This window comes from Cherax quadricarinatus, chromosome 6 (genome assembly GCF_038502225.1).
Source record: "Cherax quadricarinatus isolate ZL_2023a chromosome 6, ASM3850222v1, whole genome shotgun sequence".
In the NCBI taxonomy this organism is placed as follows: Eukaryota; Metazoa; Arthropoda; class Malacostraca; order Decapoda; family Parastacidae; genus Cherax; species Cherax quadricarinatus.
Genome location: NC_091297.1, coordinates 18367697 through 18386522, shown reverse-complemented (window position 1 = coordinate 18386522; position 18826 = coordinate 18367697). Strand labels below are relative to the sequence as shown.

At 41.6% G+C, this 18826-nt stretch overlaps 1 protein-coding gene across 1 annotated transcript in view; it reads right to left on the bottom strand.

Annotated features, from left to right (window-relative positions):
• Positions 1-18826, bottom strand: part of chico (insulin receptor substrate 1 chico) — a gene marked incomplete in the record, with an annotated part of 785196 nt that overhangs the window by 257457 nt on the left and 508913 nt on the right. The window contains 1 exon segment of the mRNA XM_053781624.2: positions 4988-5130. Within this exon segment, the coding sequence (XP_053637599.1) occupies positions 4988-5130 (143 nt within the window).

Here is an 18826-nt window from a genome sequence, read left to right as displayed (position 1 = left end):
TGACCTGACTAGGTTGGGTGCATTGGCTTAAGCTGGTAGGAGACTTGGACCTGCCTCGCATGGGCCAGTAGGCCTTCTGCAGTGTTCCTTCGTTCTTATGTTCTTATGTTCTTATATAAGTGGGACCCTACTGTATCCCATCTACCTACTCTCATTATAGCTATAACCAAAAAGTGATCTGACATATCTGTAGCCCCTCTAAAAACATGTACAGCCTGAAGTCTACCCAATAATAATAATTATTGTAATACAGGTCATCCATCACTAATCCAGCAATCAGTTATCCAGTTCCATCAGTAATCCGGCACTAATTTCGCCCAGCATAATTTCAAATTTCATCATTATACTGACTCAAATTTCATCATTATACTGACTTAGAAATTGTGCAGATGGTTATAAATCCACAGCAGCAAGCCAGTGGAGGAGAAAGCAGTGATGAAAATGAGGAAGATGTAGCAGAGTCTCTATTGATAGGTTAATTAAGTGTATTCTAACCTAACCACTCTGTAATCCAGCACACTACAGGTCCCAATTAGTGATGGCTGACCTGTAATAATAATAATAATAATAATAATAATAATAATAATAATAATAATAATAATAATAATAATAATAATAATAATAATAATAATAATAATAATAATAATAAAAATCTAGGTAGTAGGTTGGTAGACAGCAACCGCCCAGGGAGGTACTACCGTCCTGCCAAGTGAGTGTAAAACGGAAACCTGTAATTGTTTTACATGATGGTAGGATTGCTGGTGTCTTTTTTTTCTGTCTCATATACATGCAAGATTTCAGGTACATCTTGCTACTTCTAATTACACTTAGGTCACACTACACATATATGTACAAGCATATATATACACAATCCTCTGGGTTTTCTTCTATTTTCTTTCTAGTTCTTGTTCTTGTTTATTTCCTCTTATCTCCATGGGGAAGTGGAACAGAATTCTTCCTCTGTAAGCCATGCGTGTTGTAAGAGGCGACTAAAATGCTGGGAGCAAGGGGCTAGTAACCCCTTCTCCTGTATATATTAATAAATTTAAAACGAGAAACTTTCGTTTTTTCTTTTGGGCCACCCTGCCTCGGTGGGATACGGCCAGTTTGTTGAAAGAAAGAAGATGATCATACATAGCAGCATATGTGTAAAGTACCTAGGACAACCCAAAAAAGTCAGACAGAGTGATTATTGCATTTTATTATTCTTATCATTATTAATATGCATCTTCAAGACTAATAAGACACTCTTAGTGATTTTAATGTGTACCTGCATGCTAGCACAGTATGTAAGTTTACTAAGGTACAGGTACACATAAGTACAATTATCAAAACAAACTCGGTGGTGCATGGTGACCGTATTAGAAAGTCAGGTAGGGGGAGCCATACAGTAAGTTTTGGTCACAATTTGAAATGCCTGTATTAGCAGAAAGTTGTAAGGCAAAACGCCGTAAAGTGGGGCCCTACTGTACTCTGATATGGAAAACTCGAGGAAATTAAAAGTATATCGGAGTATAAAACAAATTCCAATCACACAACAGAGAGAAAAACTAATCTGAAGGACCTGAGAGTGATAATGTCAAGAGGATCTCACTTTCAAAGATCACAACAATGTATCTATTATATCTGCTAGGAAAATGATAGGATGGATAATGAGAACCTTCAAAACTATGGATGCCAAGCCCATGATGACTCTTCAAATCACTTGTTCACTCTAGGCTGGAATACTGCTGTACACTAACAGCCCCTTTCAAAGCAGGCAAAACTGCAGTCCTGGAGAATGTACAGAGCACTTTCATGTCACACGTAAGTATGATAAAGCACCTAAATTACTGGGAACAGTTGAAATCCCTTGATTTGTAGTCCCTGGAATGCAGGGAAGAAAGATGATAGTACACACTATCCTAGAGGGACTAGTCCCAAATCTGCACACAAAAATCACTCCCTACAAAAGCAAAAGACTGGGCAGGAGATGCAACATCCCCCCCAATGAAAAGCAGGGGTGCCACGAGTATGCTAAGAGACAACACAATAAGTGTCAGGGGCCCAAGACTGTTCAACTGCCTCCCAGCATACATAAGGGGGATTACAAATAGACCCCTGACAGTCTTCAAGAAGGCACTGGACAGGAACCTAAGGTTAGTACCTGACAAGCCGGGCTGTGGTTTGTACGTCAGTTTGTGTGCAGCCAGCAGTAACAGCCTGGTTGTGGGGGGAATTGTATGAACAATAAGGGCTTAAAGATTAGACCACTCATAAGCACTTATCTTGTTCACTGATCATACAGAACCCCAGCAACCACAGGTCTGGGGCTCCCCTTTGAGGTGGCTATTGGGGTTGCACGAGTGTCTCAATCTTCAACTTGTCAGTTTCTTTTAAGCCATTTATCACATCTGTCAGATACTGCAACATCATGGGATCTTGATACAAAGAATTATTCAACCTTGTCCAACCTTTGGACAAAGACCTACTTCAACTAGTGGATGGTACCACTATGATCCCGCCTCCTCCTGCTTCGCTTCACCTGAGTACAGTATATAAGCCACATCTACGGCCCTATGCTGTACTTTCTAAAAGATTGATGGACTGAACACATCGACTCGAGGCTGAGGGACTGATTACCTCAAACTCCTCCTCTCCTTACACCATTCTGATTTGTATTGGACTGATGAAACCACTGTGGCACAAAAAGTTTCCTCAAAGATTCCCATGTGTTGCATAAGTGTCTCAATCTTCAACTTGTCAGTTTTTTAAACCATTTATCACGTTCCCACAAGGTACAAAGTGGTTCCAGATTTTTTTAATACTGCGCACACTGAGTATTAAGACCCATTCTATACAGACCAGGCATCTCACGCCAATCGTGCCAAATTTGGAAGCAGGAAAAATAAAACGTTGATCTACGTTCGGAGCACTAGCGGTACTAACGTAGATCTACATTTGGACAGTTTAAGGGTTAAAAGTTTAAGGTGGTTGGTTGTGGTTGATCCCCAGGCATAAATACCACAGGCGAGGTAATGATATATTAAAGAGTGGTACAGGGTAAGAAGTGTTGTTTGTGGTACATAGTGTCATATCTTGGAAATGATGCCTACTGATTTGGAAAATTTCTAGGACATGTGTTGGATGTGGGAATGAAATTTAAGATTACAGTCAAGGAGAAGACCTAGAAATTTACCCTCAGTGTGTCTTGATTTAAAGGAACCATTTATCAATATTCTAGGTAGTAGGTTGGTAGACAGCAACCGCCCAGGGAGGTACTACCGTCCTGCCAAGTGAGTGTAAAACAAAAGCCTGCATTTGTTTTACATGATGGTAGGATTGCTGGTGTCCTTTTTTTCTGCCTCATAAACATGCAAGATTTCAGGTATGTCTTGCTACTTCTACTTACACTTAGGTCACACTACACATACATGTACAAGCATATATATACACACCCTTCTGGGTTTTCTTCTATTTTCTTTCTAGTTCTTGTTCTTGTTTATTTCCTCTTATCTCCATGGGTAAGTGGAACAGAATTCTTCCTCCGTAAGCCATGCGTGTTGTAAGAGGCGACTAAAATGCCGGAAGCAAGGGACTAGTAACCCTTTCTCCTGTATAAATTACTAAATTTAAAAAGAGAAACTTTCGTTTTTCTTTTTGGGCCACCCTGCCTTGGTGGGATATGGCTGGTTTGTTGAAAAAAAAAAAAAATATCAATATATTAAGTTGGATATTTAAGGCTCCATTTCCAAACAGCATGAAGTATGTTTTGTCTATGATAAGAGTGAATTTGTTGGTCATCATCCAAGTATACATTTTTAGCAGCTCGCTGCTTACAGTGTTTCTAAATAGCTGGGTTTGTGTGGGAGTAGACATAAGTAGTGTCATCTGTGAACAGAACTGGCTTAAGGAGTTGGGATGCATTGGGGAGATAATTGATGTAAGAGTAAGAATTTAAGTATACCTAATTTTATGAAGTCTTTAGATAAAAGTATTCCTAGGGCAAACATGATTATAAAAATTATCGCATGGGGCTAACAGAAGCTACTGGCACCCATGCTATGGGAAGTGTTGATACAGTATTGCTCTGGTCCAAAAAACTGCTGAGATAGGCTGACAAGCCACAAGAAATTTGATCCTCATCTCACTAATTGGCAAGCCAGAGACGGCCCTAACCCATTCTCCCTTTTGTTATCTTTTAGCAAAAGAGAGAGTTACAGATCCCAACTGAAGGGGGTCACCTGCCCTCTCGGCTATTAAACGAATCTAAGCTCAAAATAGAGAAAATGTTTGATTTTTCCCAATGTCCAAAAGTAAACAAATGACATCACCGTCCAATACGTGTCCAACTGGCCAGTCTAATTCACAGTCACAAATGGGTTGACGTTATTTATACAATTGTTACAATAATGCAGTAGTCTGCATGACAGTAAATTTTCTATATTTTGTGTGAATAAAAATTCAAAATAGGAAGCAAGAGTAATATAAGAGGGGCCTGGAGACATGACTGATGAGCAGAGAAAATGTTATTTTAGTGCCAGGAATGTCTGCATTATTCTCAACCCTATTTTGAAATTGGCATCTTCTTTAATTTGTGTGAAACTGGCCAAATTGCCAATTTCTGACCACTTTATTGGGTAGTTGAAATTGGAAAATGGGCGGTTTCTTGTACTCAATCGATAAAACAAATGGAGTTCTAAAGAAATAGCTATGAGTTTGATTGACTGGAACAATGGAACTGGCCAAAAATAGGGCTCAAAGTGGGAGAAATCACCGATGCATATATATCACCGAGATCGCTCACTAAGAGAGAGTGTAATTCCCTAAGTTTCCCATCAAATTTCATACTTTTGGTGTCATTACCACCAGGAAAAGATTCTCTATCATTTCATAAGAAAAAATATTATTTTTTTTTAATATTTTGCGACACAGAGACACACTTCAGGATCTGGGGTCTCGATAGTCAAAGGGTTAATTAATACTCAAATATAAAAGGATGCCTTACGTTTTTATAATGCTGTGCATATTTTCAGCAATAACAGCATCCTCTGTCAGCATCCAGATATCCCCAGCACCAGTGACAGCTGATCGTCCCAGTCCAAGAAAGAAGAATGACCCAGTGTGTCCACACCGACGGATGCTGTTTAGCTGCAGAGAGATGAAAAAATTGAACATGCAAATTAATTTTCATAATTCAATAAATTAGGAGTAATACATACAGGGCACAAGTTATTTTACAAAGTTGATGAGCAAGATACATGTGTAAGACCTGGATATCTTTACTGAAAGGTACTTATTTTACCTGCACAGAAGGCTTTATCAGTCTAATAAAAAGGCATGAGGATGAAGAATTATAAATTGGATCTAGAAGGAAAGTGCAGTAGTTGATGATATCATCACATGTGAGTGGGTCGCAAATTCAGCAATAGAGTTGCAGTAGTTAGACATGGACATTGCAGCAGTTAGACATGGACACATGAGGCCAGGGCTCACTGAGAAAAGTAGGTCTTGCCCATAAGGTGGACAACAGATATTCTATGTGCCAAGATTCCATGTTGTTGTCATGCATCAGTACATCAATGGTATAATAACATACACACAAACAATCTAGTGATCACTTTATCAAGCTTAATTAAGTACGTATTCCCAAAGTGGGACAAAGGAGAGGTTGCCAATTTTTTTTTTTCCTTTCCCTAACTTTTCTATTTTATTTTGCTCATAACTAAAGATGGCTTCATCCAACTGGCTTCAAACTTTCAATGACGGCCATGTGAGGGAAAAGTTCAATATAGGAATATGGAAATTATAAATGCATGGTGATGGTTGTTTGTTGGCAGTCTGCTAGTTAAGGCACGTGGTGTGTCTAGCTCCTGCTATTCCTCCCCCCCCCCTCTTTTCACCTGGTGGGAGGTGATGTATGAATCTCCAACCAATGGAGAAATCACTTGACCAGCTGCTTCCATCAAACCTGTAAGTATGCATTCCACTCCTGTACTATGTATCTTTTTCTTTGGTTGTCTTAAGAGCTTCACTCTTACTTAGGGCTGTACACTTGTGTTTATTCCTGCGTTGCTTAAAATTTAATATCACTTTTTAATCCTCGCCATTTCTTTTAACCCTTTCAGGGTCCAAGGCCCAAATCTGGAGTCACGCACCAGTGTCCAAGAATTTTAAAAAAAAAAATTTGTTATTTTTTCTTATGAAATCGTAGAGAATCTTTTTGTGAAGGTAATAAAACAAAAAGTACGAAATTTGGTGGAAAATTGACGAAATTATGCTCTCGCGAATTTTGACGTGTCAGCGATATTTACGAATCGGCGATTTTGCCGACTTTGACTCCCATTTTAGGCCAATTACATTATTCCAATCAACCAAATTCTTAGCTACTTCACTAGTATTACTTCTATTCTATCGATTGAGCACAAGAAATCGCCAAGTCAACTGTTTCAACTACAAAATAAAGTGATCGGAAATTGTTAATTTGGCCAATTTAACACAAAGTTCAAAATATTCCAATTTCAAAATAGGCTCCAGAATAAACAATGTAGGCATTCCTGGCACTAAACTAACATTTCCTCTGTTCATTAGTTATGTTTTGAGGCTTTACAAATAAATTCCATTTTGATTTTTTATTCACATAATGAATTTTTATTCACACCAAAAAATAGAAGATTTACTGTTATGCAATACTGTAATAATTGTATAAATATCATCACCATATTTGTGAATGTATATTAGACACACCAGCTGACGTGTATTAGACGTGTGAGGTCGTTTGTTTACTCTTGAATATCGGCAAAAATTTAACATTTCCGCTATTTTGAGCTCAGTTTCAAGCCATTTCCAGTGCTAAAACCAATCAAAATCATCTCTATTTCTGTAACATGTCTTCCATTCTATCAAATGAGACCAAGAAATCGCAAATACAACTATAAAAAACATACGAAAAAACACTGCAAAGTTGCTGTTTTAATCGAAAAATCATGATTTCAGTTTTTTTCTCTCATTATACACAGTGTGCTGCAGGATCTGTTTTATGTGGTGCACACATACCACATAGATGTATTCTCTCATATCTAGGCCCAAATGTACCACTCACAGTTTATCAGAGTGAGCTGAGCTCATGGCGTAGATCTACGGTTTGGACACTCACCGTAAAGCCGTAGATCTATGGGACGGACCCTGAAAGGGTTAAAGGCTGTACGCCCATCATGTTAGCGAGTTAGTGAGCAGGTTGTAACTATTTATTTCTTATTTATAGCCTTGAATTGTCAGCGTGGGTCATCTGACAGGGGCGAGGTGAAGAAAAGGACAGCAGGGATCTGGCAAAGATCTAGTGAGCTAGCCGCATATACCTATGATCCAACTGCTCTCTTCCACACTTAATCGATCATCCTAGCCAGCTACACACCCAGCGTATCTGTGTGTCTTGTCGGGCTACTCAACACTGTGGTGATAAGAGTGGCTATCCAACATTTTCAGCACTGTGGTGATCAGAGGATAAGTTTACCTTGGCAGAATTGTATTGTGGAAACAGTCTGATGTCACAAACAGCAGTGAAGACAACCCCCCCCTATTCAACAACAGTTTCAGAGTTTTGACAACACGTAGTGTCAACAACATCGACATGACCTTCTATCACTACATCTGTACAAATTAGCTTTGAATTAAAGTATCATTTTTTAATTTAATTTAATTTATTATTAATTTGGACATGATACATAGATGTACAAAGAAATACAGCGGTTAAGTGTAACATGCCAAAGGCCCCTTGTATGCAGAGCATTATGGGCAGGCTTAAAATTAACTAAGCAATGATATACAGTGGTCCCTCAATAATCGTTCATAATCCGTTCCTGGAAGTGGGACTATTATCGAAATGGACGATTTACAAATCAATTTTCCCCATAAGAAATAATGTAAGTTCAATTAATCCGTTCCTGACACCCAGAAGTATTAAAAGAAAAATTTTTTTTACATGAAATATAGATGTAATACATAAACAATACAGTGGCACATGATGAATTAAACATTAACAGAATAACACTTACCTTTATTGGTGATTCTTCTTTGTGTATGGAAGACTGGAGAATGAGACTGATTGGATGAATTACTGTTTGGAAGGGGAATCCCCTTCCATCAACACCTCGAGTACCAATTGCTTTTCTGGGGTTACTTCTCTTCTCTGTTTCTTAATGCCACTAGGACCACCTTGAGAGTCACTGGAGTCCTGTCTCGCAAAAAAACTGTCCAGAGAGCTCTGTTTCTGGCGTCTCTTTAAAACTTCCCTAAAATGGGCCAAGACTCTGTCACTGTACAAGTTGCCAATATGGCTTGCAACATCCTTCTCTGGGTGATGTTTCTCCATAAATCTTTCCATCCTACCCCACATTTCAAAAATCTCCTTAATTTCTGAAGAAGGCACCTTCCTCCATCTCTCTTCCTCCTCCTCTGCAGCAAGATTCAGAGCTGCCATCTGTTGATGTTCCTGCTTAAGCTCTTGCAGCTCCTCAGTGGTTAGCTCTTTGTTGTGGTCCTCCACCAACTCTTCCACATCCTCCAAACTCACATCCAACCCCATGGAAGCCCCCAGTGCCACAATGGATTTAACAACTGACATAGGCTCATCAGGGTCAGCCCCAAACCCTTCAAAATCCCTCTTGTGGACACAATCTGGCCACAATTTTCTCCAAGCAGAGTTCAAAGTCCTGGTAGTCACTCTCTCCGAAGCCTTACCTATAAGGCTTACACAATGGAGAATACTGAAATGTTCTTTCCAAAAATCTCTTAGGGTCAAGTGAGTGTCTGAGGTCACATTCAAGCACCTTTCAAACATTGCTTTGGTGAAGAGTTTTTTAAAGTTTGCAATGACCTGCTGGTCCATGGGTTGGAGGAGAGGAGTGGTATTCGGGGGCAAGAACTTTACTGTGATGAACCCAAACTCCTTCAGAATTAGGTCATCCAAGTTTGGAAGATGAGCAGGTGCACTGTCCATTACTAGGAGGCACTTGAGATCCAATTTCTTTTCCAGGAGGTAATTCTTCACACTAGGGCCAAACACTTCGTTGAACCACTCTACAAAAATTTCCCTCGTGACCCATGCCTTACTATTAGATTTCCAAAACACACACAATTTACTCTTCATAACGTTGTTTTTCCTGAACACTCTGGGATTTTCAGTATGGTACACTAGTAACGGCTTCACTTTGAAATCCCCACTAGCATTAGCACAGAACATTAGCGTCAGCCTGGCTTTCATAGGCTTGTGTCCTGGCATTGCCTTTTCCTCTTGTGTAATGAAGGTCCTCTTTGGCATTTTCTTCCAAAAGAGGCCTGTTTCGTCACAATTGAACACTTGTTCAGGTTTCAGTCGTTCACTGTTTATGTACTCCTGGAATTCATGCACATATTTTTCAGCCGCCTTGTGGTCCGAACTGGCAGCCTCACCATGCCTTACCACACTGTGTATGCCAGTACGCTTCTTAAATCCCTCAAACCAGCCTTTGCTAGCCTTAAATTCACTCGCATCATCACTAGTTGCAGGCAATTTCTTTACCAAATCTTCATGCAACTGCCTAGCCTTTTCACAAGTAAGCGACGTCATAAGACTGTCTCCTGCTAATTGTTTCTCATTTATCCACACCAATAATAACTTCTCAACATCTTCGAGTACTGGGGATCTCATTTTTGTCAGCAAATTTACCCCCTTTGCCACAACAGTGTCCTTGATTTCCTTTTTCTTGGCTATGATGGAAGATATGGTTGTACGGGATTTGTTATACATCCTGGCCAGTTCGCCCACACATACGGCACTATCATATTGTTCAATGATGTTTTTCTTAAATTCAATCGTATTTCTCACCTTCTTTACCAAAGGCTTGGCACTAGGAGCTTTCTTTGGAGCCATGGTAGCTTATTTAGCAATTAAATAACTTGCAATCACTAAAATAAATGAAATATTATGAAATATTTCACTGGAGCATGTGAGGGGACCGTCACTCACTGGTAAACAATGGCACACTGGCTGGGAAGGAAAGGCCGAGGCGGCTCGAGGCCGCTGAGACCGTGAGTACGCGTCTGGGACGAAGGACTATTAGAGAGTTACCGGACCATTTCCGAGCCAATATTTTGACGAAAAAACAGGACTACAGTGGACCCCCGCATAACGGACGCCTTGCATAGCGGACGCTTTGATCGCTAAAATTTTGCCCCGCATAGCGCCCAAAAACCCGCTCAGCGGCCTTCGTCCGAGACGCGTCCAATGTGCGGCCTGAGCCACGCTCACATGTTCCGCGGGTGGCATTGTTTACCAGCCAGCCTCCGCGGTAACATCCAAGCATACAATCGGAACATTTTGTATTATTACAGTGTTTTTGGTGATTTTTTTCTGGAAAATAAGTGACCATGGGCCCCAAGAAAGCTTCTAGTGCCAACCCTACAGCAATAAGGGTGAGAATTACTATGGAGATGAAGAAAAAGATCATTGATAAGTATGAAAGTGGAGTGCGTGTCTCCGAGCTGGCCAGGTTGTATAATAAACCCCAATCAACCATCGCTACTATTGGTGGTACAGCTGCTGCTGCTGCTGTATCACCGTCAGCTGCTGCTGCACTGTCAGCTGCTGCTGCTGTACCACCGTCAGCTGCTCCTGCTGCTGTAGTACCGTCTGCTGCTGCTGTAGCATCATCTGCTGCTGCTGTAGCATCGTCTGCTGCTGCTGTAGCATCGTCTGTTGCTGCTGTAGCATCGTCTGTTGCTGCTGTACCACCGTCAGCTGCTGCTGCTGCTGTAGCATCGTCTGCTGCTGCTGCTGCTGTAGCATCGTCTGCTGCTGCTGTAACATCGTCAGTTGCTGCTGTAGCATCGTCTGCTGCTGCTGTAGCATCGTCTGTTGCTGCTGTAGCATCGTCTGCTGCTGCTGCTGCTGCTGCTGTAGCATCGTCTGCTGCTGCTGTAACATCGTCAGCTGCTGCTGCTGCTGCTGTAGCACCGTTGTTGGTGTGGCTTATTGAGAATACCAAGAAACAATTAACCCCAGAGGATTTGCCACCCAGGATAGCCCAAAAAAGTCAGTGTCATCGAAGACTGTCTAACTTATTTCCATTGGGGTCCTTAATCTTGTCTCCCAGGATGCAACCCACACCAGTCGACTAACACCCAGGTGAACAGGGAAAATGCCTGGAACTAGTGCTCATATTGGTGAATTTAGAGCCAGCAAAGGTTGGTTTGAGAGATTTAAGAATCGTAGTGACATACACAGTGTGATAAGGCCTGTTCTGGAAGAAAATACCAAACAGGACCTACAGTACTCAGGAGGAAAAGGCACTCCCAGGACACAGTGTCTCATCAGTCATTGCTGCATCTTCAATAAAGGTAAGTGTCATTTATTCTTCATTTAGTAGAGTAGTACATGCACAATATATATTGTGCATGTACTACTCTACTATTGTGCATGTATCCTTCTCTTTGTGTGTAGGAAAATGTATATTTCATGTGGTAAAATTTTTTTTTTCAAACTTTTGGGTGTCTTGCACGGATTAATTTGATTTCCATTATTTCTTATGGGGAAAATTCATTCACATAGCGAACATTTCGCATAACAGCCAGCCCTCTTGCACGGATTAAGGTCGCTATGCGGGGGTCCACTGTATTTCCGAAATGGACGACTTTCAGGCCGGACGATTATTGAGGGACCACTGTATTCAGTGGTAAAAATTATAGCAAACAAATAACAATTAAGCACAAATGAGTATTTCAAAGACAGGTCATATGGTCATTTACTGAATTACTGTGCATTCAGTAGAATGGAGTATTCTATTATGTAATGTAATTAAAAAAAACAGTTTGATAGGGTCACAGGTTATACATTTATGAGATACAGTTATTCAATATTTATTTAGTTGTGGGTGAGTAAGTGGTTTTTAAGAGACGACTTGAATTTATAAACAGACAGTGTTTCTTTTATATTCACAGGTAATGAATTCAAGATTTTTGGGCCGTTTATGTGCACTGAGTTTTTGCATAGTGTGAGATGGACACGAGGAACATCAAAGAGTGATCTGTGCCTGGTGTTATGATCATGTGTTCTGTTGAGGTTGGTAAGGAGACGTTTGAGGGGAGGGTTTATATCCGAGTTAAGTGTTCTATGTATGTAGTAGGTACAATAATAAGTATGGGTGTTTTGTACAGTGAGTAGGTTTAGAGTTTTGAATATTGGTGGAGTGCGCTGCCTGTAGTGGGAATTTGTTATCATTCTGACTGCAGCCTTTTGTTGGGTAATTAATGGTCTGAGATGGTTTATTGTTGTTGAGCTGCATGCACAAATTCCATAAGTGAGATAGGGGTAAATAAGCGAGTGATAGGGCCAGGAGGGTTGACTTTGGAACATAGTACCGTATCTTCGATAGTTGTACATGTGTTTGAAATTTGAGTCAATTATCAAGGTGGATTCCTAAGAATTTTCCCTCTGTGAGCTTTGTGATAGGTGATCCATTTATCATTATGTTAAGAGGGACATCTGTAGCTCTGTTTCCAAACTGAATGAAGTAGGTTTTGTCAATGTTGAGAGTAAGTTTGTTAGTCATCATCCTGGTAGATATTTTCTGTAATTCAGTATTCATAGTATTGGCTAGTATGACTGGGCTTGGGTGAGAGAAGACGTATGTAGTGTCATCTGCAAATAGTGTGGGTTTGAGTAGCTGCGATGCATTTGGTAGGTCATTTATGTAAACAAGAAAGAGAAGAGGGCCAAGGACACTTCCCTGTGGGACACCAACTGTAATTGGCTGTGCGGAAAAGTTTGCTCCATTTGTATACACATATTGGCTTCTGTTGCTGAGGTATGACTTTAGGTAGTTGAGGGAGTGCCCTCTTATACCATAGTGCGACAATTTTATGTGGAGCAAATCATGGTCAACTGTATCAAAAGCTTTATTTAAATCAATGAAGATCCCCAGTTGGACTTCTTTTTTCTTTAGCGCAGTGTATATTTGTTCTAGCATGTGTATAACAGCATCATTTGTATTTTTATTAGGCCTGAACCCAAACTGACAGGGGTTGAGTATGTTGTGGGAGATGAGGTAGGAATAGATTCGCTTATGAATTAATTTTTCAAAGATTTTAGAGAGAGGGTGTAAGTTGGATATTGGCCTATAGTTATTCAAGTCTGTTTGGTCTCCTCCTTTATGGATCGGGGTGACCCTCGCTATTCTGAGAACTGTAGGGAAGGTAGAGAATTCGATGGATTTGTTAAAGAGTGTTGCAATTATTGGTGACAGCACTTGCAATGCTTTTTTGCATATAAAGGGTGGTAAGGTATTTAAATCTCCTGTCTTGTTGTTTAGTGTGTTGATAATAAGGGAGACTTCTGTTGGGTTAGTCGGAGCTAGGAACAGTGTGTTCAGGTAGTTGCCAGTGAAGTACTCATTGGGTGGGGTATTTGAGCTTGGGATTTTATTGGCAAGGTTTTTTCCTATGGTGGAGAAGAAATCATTGAGCCTGTTTGCTGTTTCAGTTGGTGGGAGTTTGGGTTCATCTGGTTTTGTTAGTTCAATTGTGCTATTTCCTGATATCTATTTTGTTCCTAGAATTTCTGATAGGGTTTTCCAGGTCTTTTTTATATCACCCTTTAAGTTGGATAATCTGTTCTGATAATACAATTTTTTAGCCCTTCTTATCAGGCTGGTTAGGATTGACGAGTAACGTTTTGTTTGGTCTCTGGTTATATGACCCATTCTGTACTGTTTTTCGCATAGGTGCTTTGTATTTATGGATTTGAGGATGCTGGGTGTTAGCCAGGGAGTGTTCAGTCTCTTAGCTGTCATCTGTTTAGTTTTTTTTAGGGCAGAGCTTGTTATAGAGGTATTGGGTCTTTTTTAGAAAATTATTAATACATTTGTCAATATCTGTATAGATTTCTAGCTCAGTGTGCCAGTCAATGTTTGTCACTGCTATTGTGAAGTTATTAATGGCTGCCTCATTATGAAGTCTGAAAGTGACTTTAGTAGTGTCTTGGGGTAATTTGCCTAGATTAGTTATGAGGAAGGTAGGGTAGTGGTCTGTGGTATTATCTGTGATTATGCCTGATTTTAAAGGGGATATGGCGTTGGTCCAGATGTGGTCTAGTAGGGAAACACTAGTCTCTGTAATTCTTGTAGGTTTTGTTACTGTTGGTAGCAACAAGCAGTTACTCATAGTGTTTGTGAATTCAGTAATGTGTGGGTCCTGGTCTTGCAGGAGATTTATGTTGAAGTCACCTGAGAGCAGTAAGTGATCTATATTCATGCGTGCATCAGTTATCATACTTCCTAGGTTTTCACTAAAATGGCTAATGTTTGACTGTGGTACTCTGTAAATGTTTATCACTGTGAGAGATTTTTGTAGGTTTTTGGATTTGAATTTAGCTATTATATATTCCCCATGTTCATCCCTTGTGCAAGTATTATTGATACTTTCTAGATGGTCTGAGTAGTATATAGTTGTGTCACCCCCTTGCTGACCTGGCCTACAGATGTGTATGGCTGTGTGACCAGGAATGGCATAGACATCTCTAGTATCAGGCTTTAGCCAGGCTTCAGTGAGAGTAATGGTGGACATACTGGCATGCAGGGAATTTAGTAATGCTATGAGGTCATTGTAATGTTTGCTTAACCCTTAAACGGTCCAAACATATATATACGTTCACGCACTTAGCGCCCCAAACGTAGATATGTTTTATTTTTCATTTGTTTAAAAGTAGCGCAATAGGCCTGAGTCGCCTTGACATGAGAGAATGGGTGTGCACACTCAGTGTGCATGATATACAAAAAATCTGGGATGCCTGGGTACCACATGGTAGGACCAGTTACATTCAGCTCCATCCTGGGTCAACATCATGGCACATCCTCGTGACTCACTCACGCCTCGTCATATTAACACTCTACTATTCGAGGAAAGTGATACAGATCGTGAGTTTAGTGGATTTGGCACCAATGGGGCCAGTAATATTCAAGGAATTAGTGAAAATATCGACGATAACCCAGATGACCCCCAGCCCATCACCTCTGGGGTAGCCAGTGTGTCCACAGCAGACCCTAGGCCAAGCACTTCTGGGGTGGCCAGCGTGGCCACAGAAGACCCTGGGCCAAGCACCTCTGAAGTGGCAAGTGTTACCCATAGGCAACTTCGCAAGAGGAAACTATCATTTTCCCGGTGTTTTAGTGATAAGTGAAAGTGGTGTAAGCGAGGATTCGTCTAGTGATAGTGCAGTTCATTATTCACCAGTGAAACGTACTTTTAGGCGTCGTTATCTACATTCAGGCAGTGTGCCATATGCAATCCCCAAGGGTCGTGGCAGGTCATGATCCAAAACCCCAGCCACTGATAGAGAAAGTGATCACGAAGGGGAGTATGCGGGGATGGAGGAAGTAGTGGTGGGTGGCACGGTGCCTGGACCACATGGCGCAGTGGGTGGACAGACAGACAAAGGACCGTCCGGCATCCCCGCAACTATGTGCTGCCTCCACTCCTGTCCCTCCTCCTGCCCCCCCTCACCCTATGCCACAGGTCCACCCTGCACCATGTGATCGTGAGTGGAACTGGACACAAAGTATATTCATGCCACAGCCTTGTGATTTTGATGCTAGTGGAAGTGGTATCCAGCCAGAATGTCCAATAACAAATGAGTCTACAGAGTTAGACTATTTCCAGTTGTACGTACTCTGACGAACCTATAATGAACATGATAATGACTCAGACAAACAATTATTACCAATATGTCATGAACAACACAGCAGAGGTTGGAGAATCGTCACAGCTGCACAGGTGGAAAGACACAATAGTGGGTGAAATGTATTTATTCTTTGCCAGTGTCATGCTTATGCCACAATATACGTAATTACTGGTCTACAGACCACTTCATCAGTACTCCAGTTTTTCGTGACCTCCTTCCCTGCAACAGATTCACTCTGTTGCTACAAATGTTGCACTTCTCAGACAGAAATACGCCAAACAGAAATGACCTTCTATACAAAATCCGGGAAGTGTTTATGTATTTGAAGCAGAAATTCAGTGTATACTTTTATCCCTTTAAGAACCTTGTTGTTGATGAGTCCTTGATTCTGTTCAAGGGACGCCTGTCATTCAAGCAATATATACCGAGCAAATGTAATCGCTTTGGTATAAAACTTTTTGTTATGTGTGATTGAGAGTGGTCTTGTGTTGGATGTAATTGTATACACCGGGAAAAACGCACTTGATGATGACCGACGGATGTTGGGCATTTCCGGTGATGTTGTTCGCAGGATGATGGAACCATACCTTGGCAAGGGCCATACATTGTACACAGACAACTGGTATACAAGTCCTATGCTCGCTGATTTCCTATGTGTGAACAATACTGATATACATGTATGTGGAACAGTGAGAAGGAATAGGAAACATATGCCAAGGTTCACTGGAGGCAGTGTTGAAGGCGAAGTGCAAGCGTTTCATGCTAATGACATCATGGCACTGACGTGACATGACAAACAGGACGTAACATTGCTATCAACCATCCACAGAAACGAGATGGTACAAACAGACAGACTGAGCAAGTTCAACAAAGAACCTATTGTAAAGCCAGCTGCCGCCGTGGACTATACGAACAATATGCGACTAGTTGACAAGTTTGACATGATGATAGGGTTTGTTGACTGTGTGCGTAGGAGTCGCAAGTGGTATATAAAACTGTTTTTTAACCTTGTAGACATTACAGTGCTCAATGCACTCAATATGTACGAAATAAAGACTAGAAAACGACAACGTTTTGCAGATTTCTCTCTGAATCTCGTCAAACAGGCAGCAAGAAAGTATGGCACCACACCTGTACCTGCCCCTCAACAGCAACCTGTCACACCACAACCTGTCCCCCAACCACAGCCAGTGGGGGAAGTGCCAGACCAAATCACTCCTAACTGTCACTATTTGGTACCAATACCACCTACCCAAAAGAAGAGGAATGCCCAGAAAAAGTGTATTGTGTGTGCTACCACCAAAAAACGACCCCAACAGCGGAAGGACACACGATTCATTTGTCACCAGTGTGGGGTGGCACTCTGTATGAATCCGTGCTTCATGGAGTATCATACAATTGTGGAGTTCTAGAAACATAAGTGGGACATGTAAATACTTGTATATAGTTGTAGATAATAATGTGTGATTCAGCCAGGTGTGCAAAATCACCTGTACTCACCTAGTTGTACTCACCTAGTTGAGGTTGCAGGGGTCGAGTCCAAGCTCCTGGCCCCGCCTCTTCACTGGTCGCTACTAGGTCACTCTCCCTGAACCATGAGCTTTATCGTACCTCTGCTTAAAGCTATGTATGGATCCTGCCTCCACTACATCGCTTCCCAAACTATTCCACTTCCTGACTACTCTGTGACTGAAGAAATACTTCCTAACATCCCTTTGATTCATCTGTGTCTTCAGCTTCCAACTGTGTCCCCGTGTTGCTGTGTCCAGTCTCTGGAACATCCTGTCTTTGTCCACCTTGTCAATTCCTCTCAGTATTTTGTAAGTCGTTATCATGTCCCCCCTATCTCTCCTGTCCTCCAGTGTCGTCAGGTTGATTTCCCTTAATCTCTCCTCGTAGGACATACCTCTTAGCTCTGGGACTAGTCTTGTTGCAAACCTTTGCACTTTCTCTAGTTTCTTTACATGCTTGGCTAGGTGTGGGTTCCAAACTGGTGCCGCATACTCTAATATGGGCCTAACGTACACGATGTACAGGGTCCTGAACGATTCCTTATTAAGATGTCGGAATGCTGTTCTGAGGTTTGCCAGGCGCCCATATGCTGCGGCACTTATTTGGTTGATGTGGGCTTCAGGAGATGTGCCTGGTGTTATACTCACCCCAAGATCTTTTTCCTTGAGTGATGTTTGTAGTCTCTGGCCCCCTAGACTGTACTCCGTCTGCGGTCTTCTTTGCCCTTCCCCAATCCTCATGACTTTGCACTTGGTGGGATTGAACTCCAGGAGCCAGTTGCTGGACCAGGTCTGCAGCCTGTCCAGATCCCTTTGTAGTTCTGCCTGGTCTTCGATCGAATGAACTCTTCTCATCAACTTCACGTCATCTGCAAACAGGGACACCTCGGAGTTTATTCCTTCTGTCATGTCGTTCACAAATACCAGAAACAGCACTGGTCCTAGGACTGACCCCTGTGGGACCCCGCTGGTCACAGGTGCCCACTCTGACACCTCGCCACGTACCATTACTCGCTGCTGTCTTCCTGACAAGTATTCCCTGATCCATTGCAGTGCCTTCCCTGTTATCCCTGCTTGGTCCTCCAGTTTTTGCACCAATCTCTTGTGTGGTACTGTGTCAAAAGCCTTCTTGCAGTCCAAGAAAATGCAATCCACCCACCCCTCTCTCTCTTGTCTTACTGCTGTCACCATGTCATAGAACTCCAGTAGGTTTGTGACACAGGATTTCCCATCTCTGAAACCATGTTGGCTGCTGGTGATGAGATCATTCCTTTCTAGATGTTCCACCATTCTTCTCCTGACAATCTTTTCCATGATTTTGCATGCTATACATGTCAGTGACACTGGTCTGTAGTTTAATGCTTCATGTCTGTCTCCTTTTTTAAAGATTGGGACCACATTTGCTGTCTTCCATGCCTCAGGCAATCTCCCTGTTTCGATAGATGTATTGAATGTTGTTGTTAGGGCTACACGTAGTGCCTCTGCTCCCTCTCTCAGGACCCATGGAGAGATGTTATCTGGCCCCATTGCCTTTGAGGAATCTAGCTCACTCAGAAGCCTCTTCACTTCTTCCTCAGTTGTGTGTACTGTGTCCAGCACATGGTGGTGTACCCCACCTCTCCGT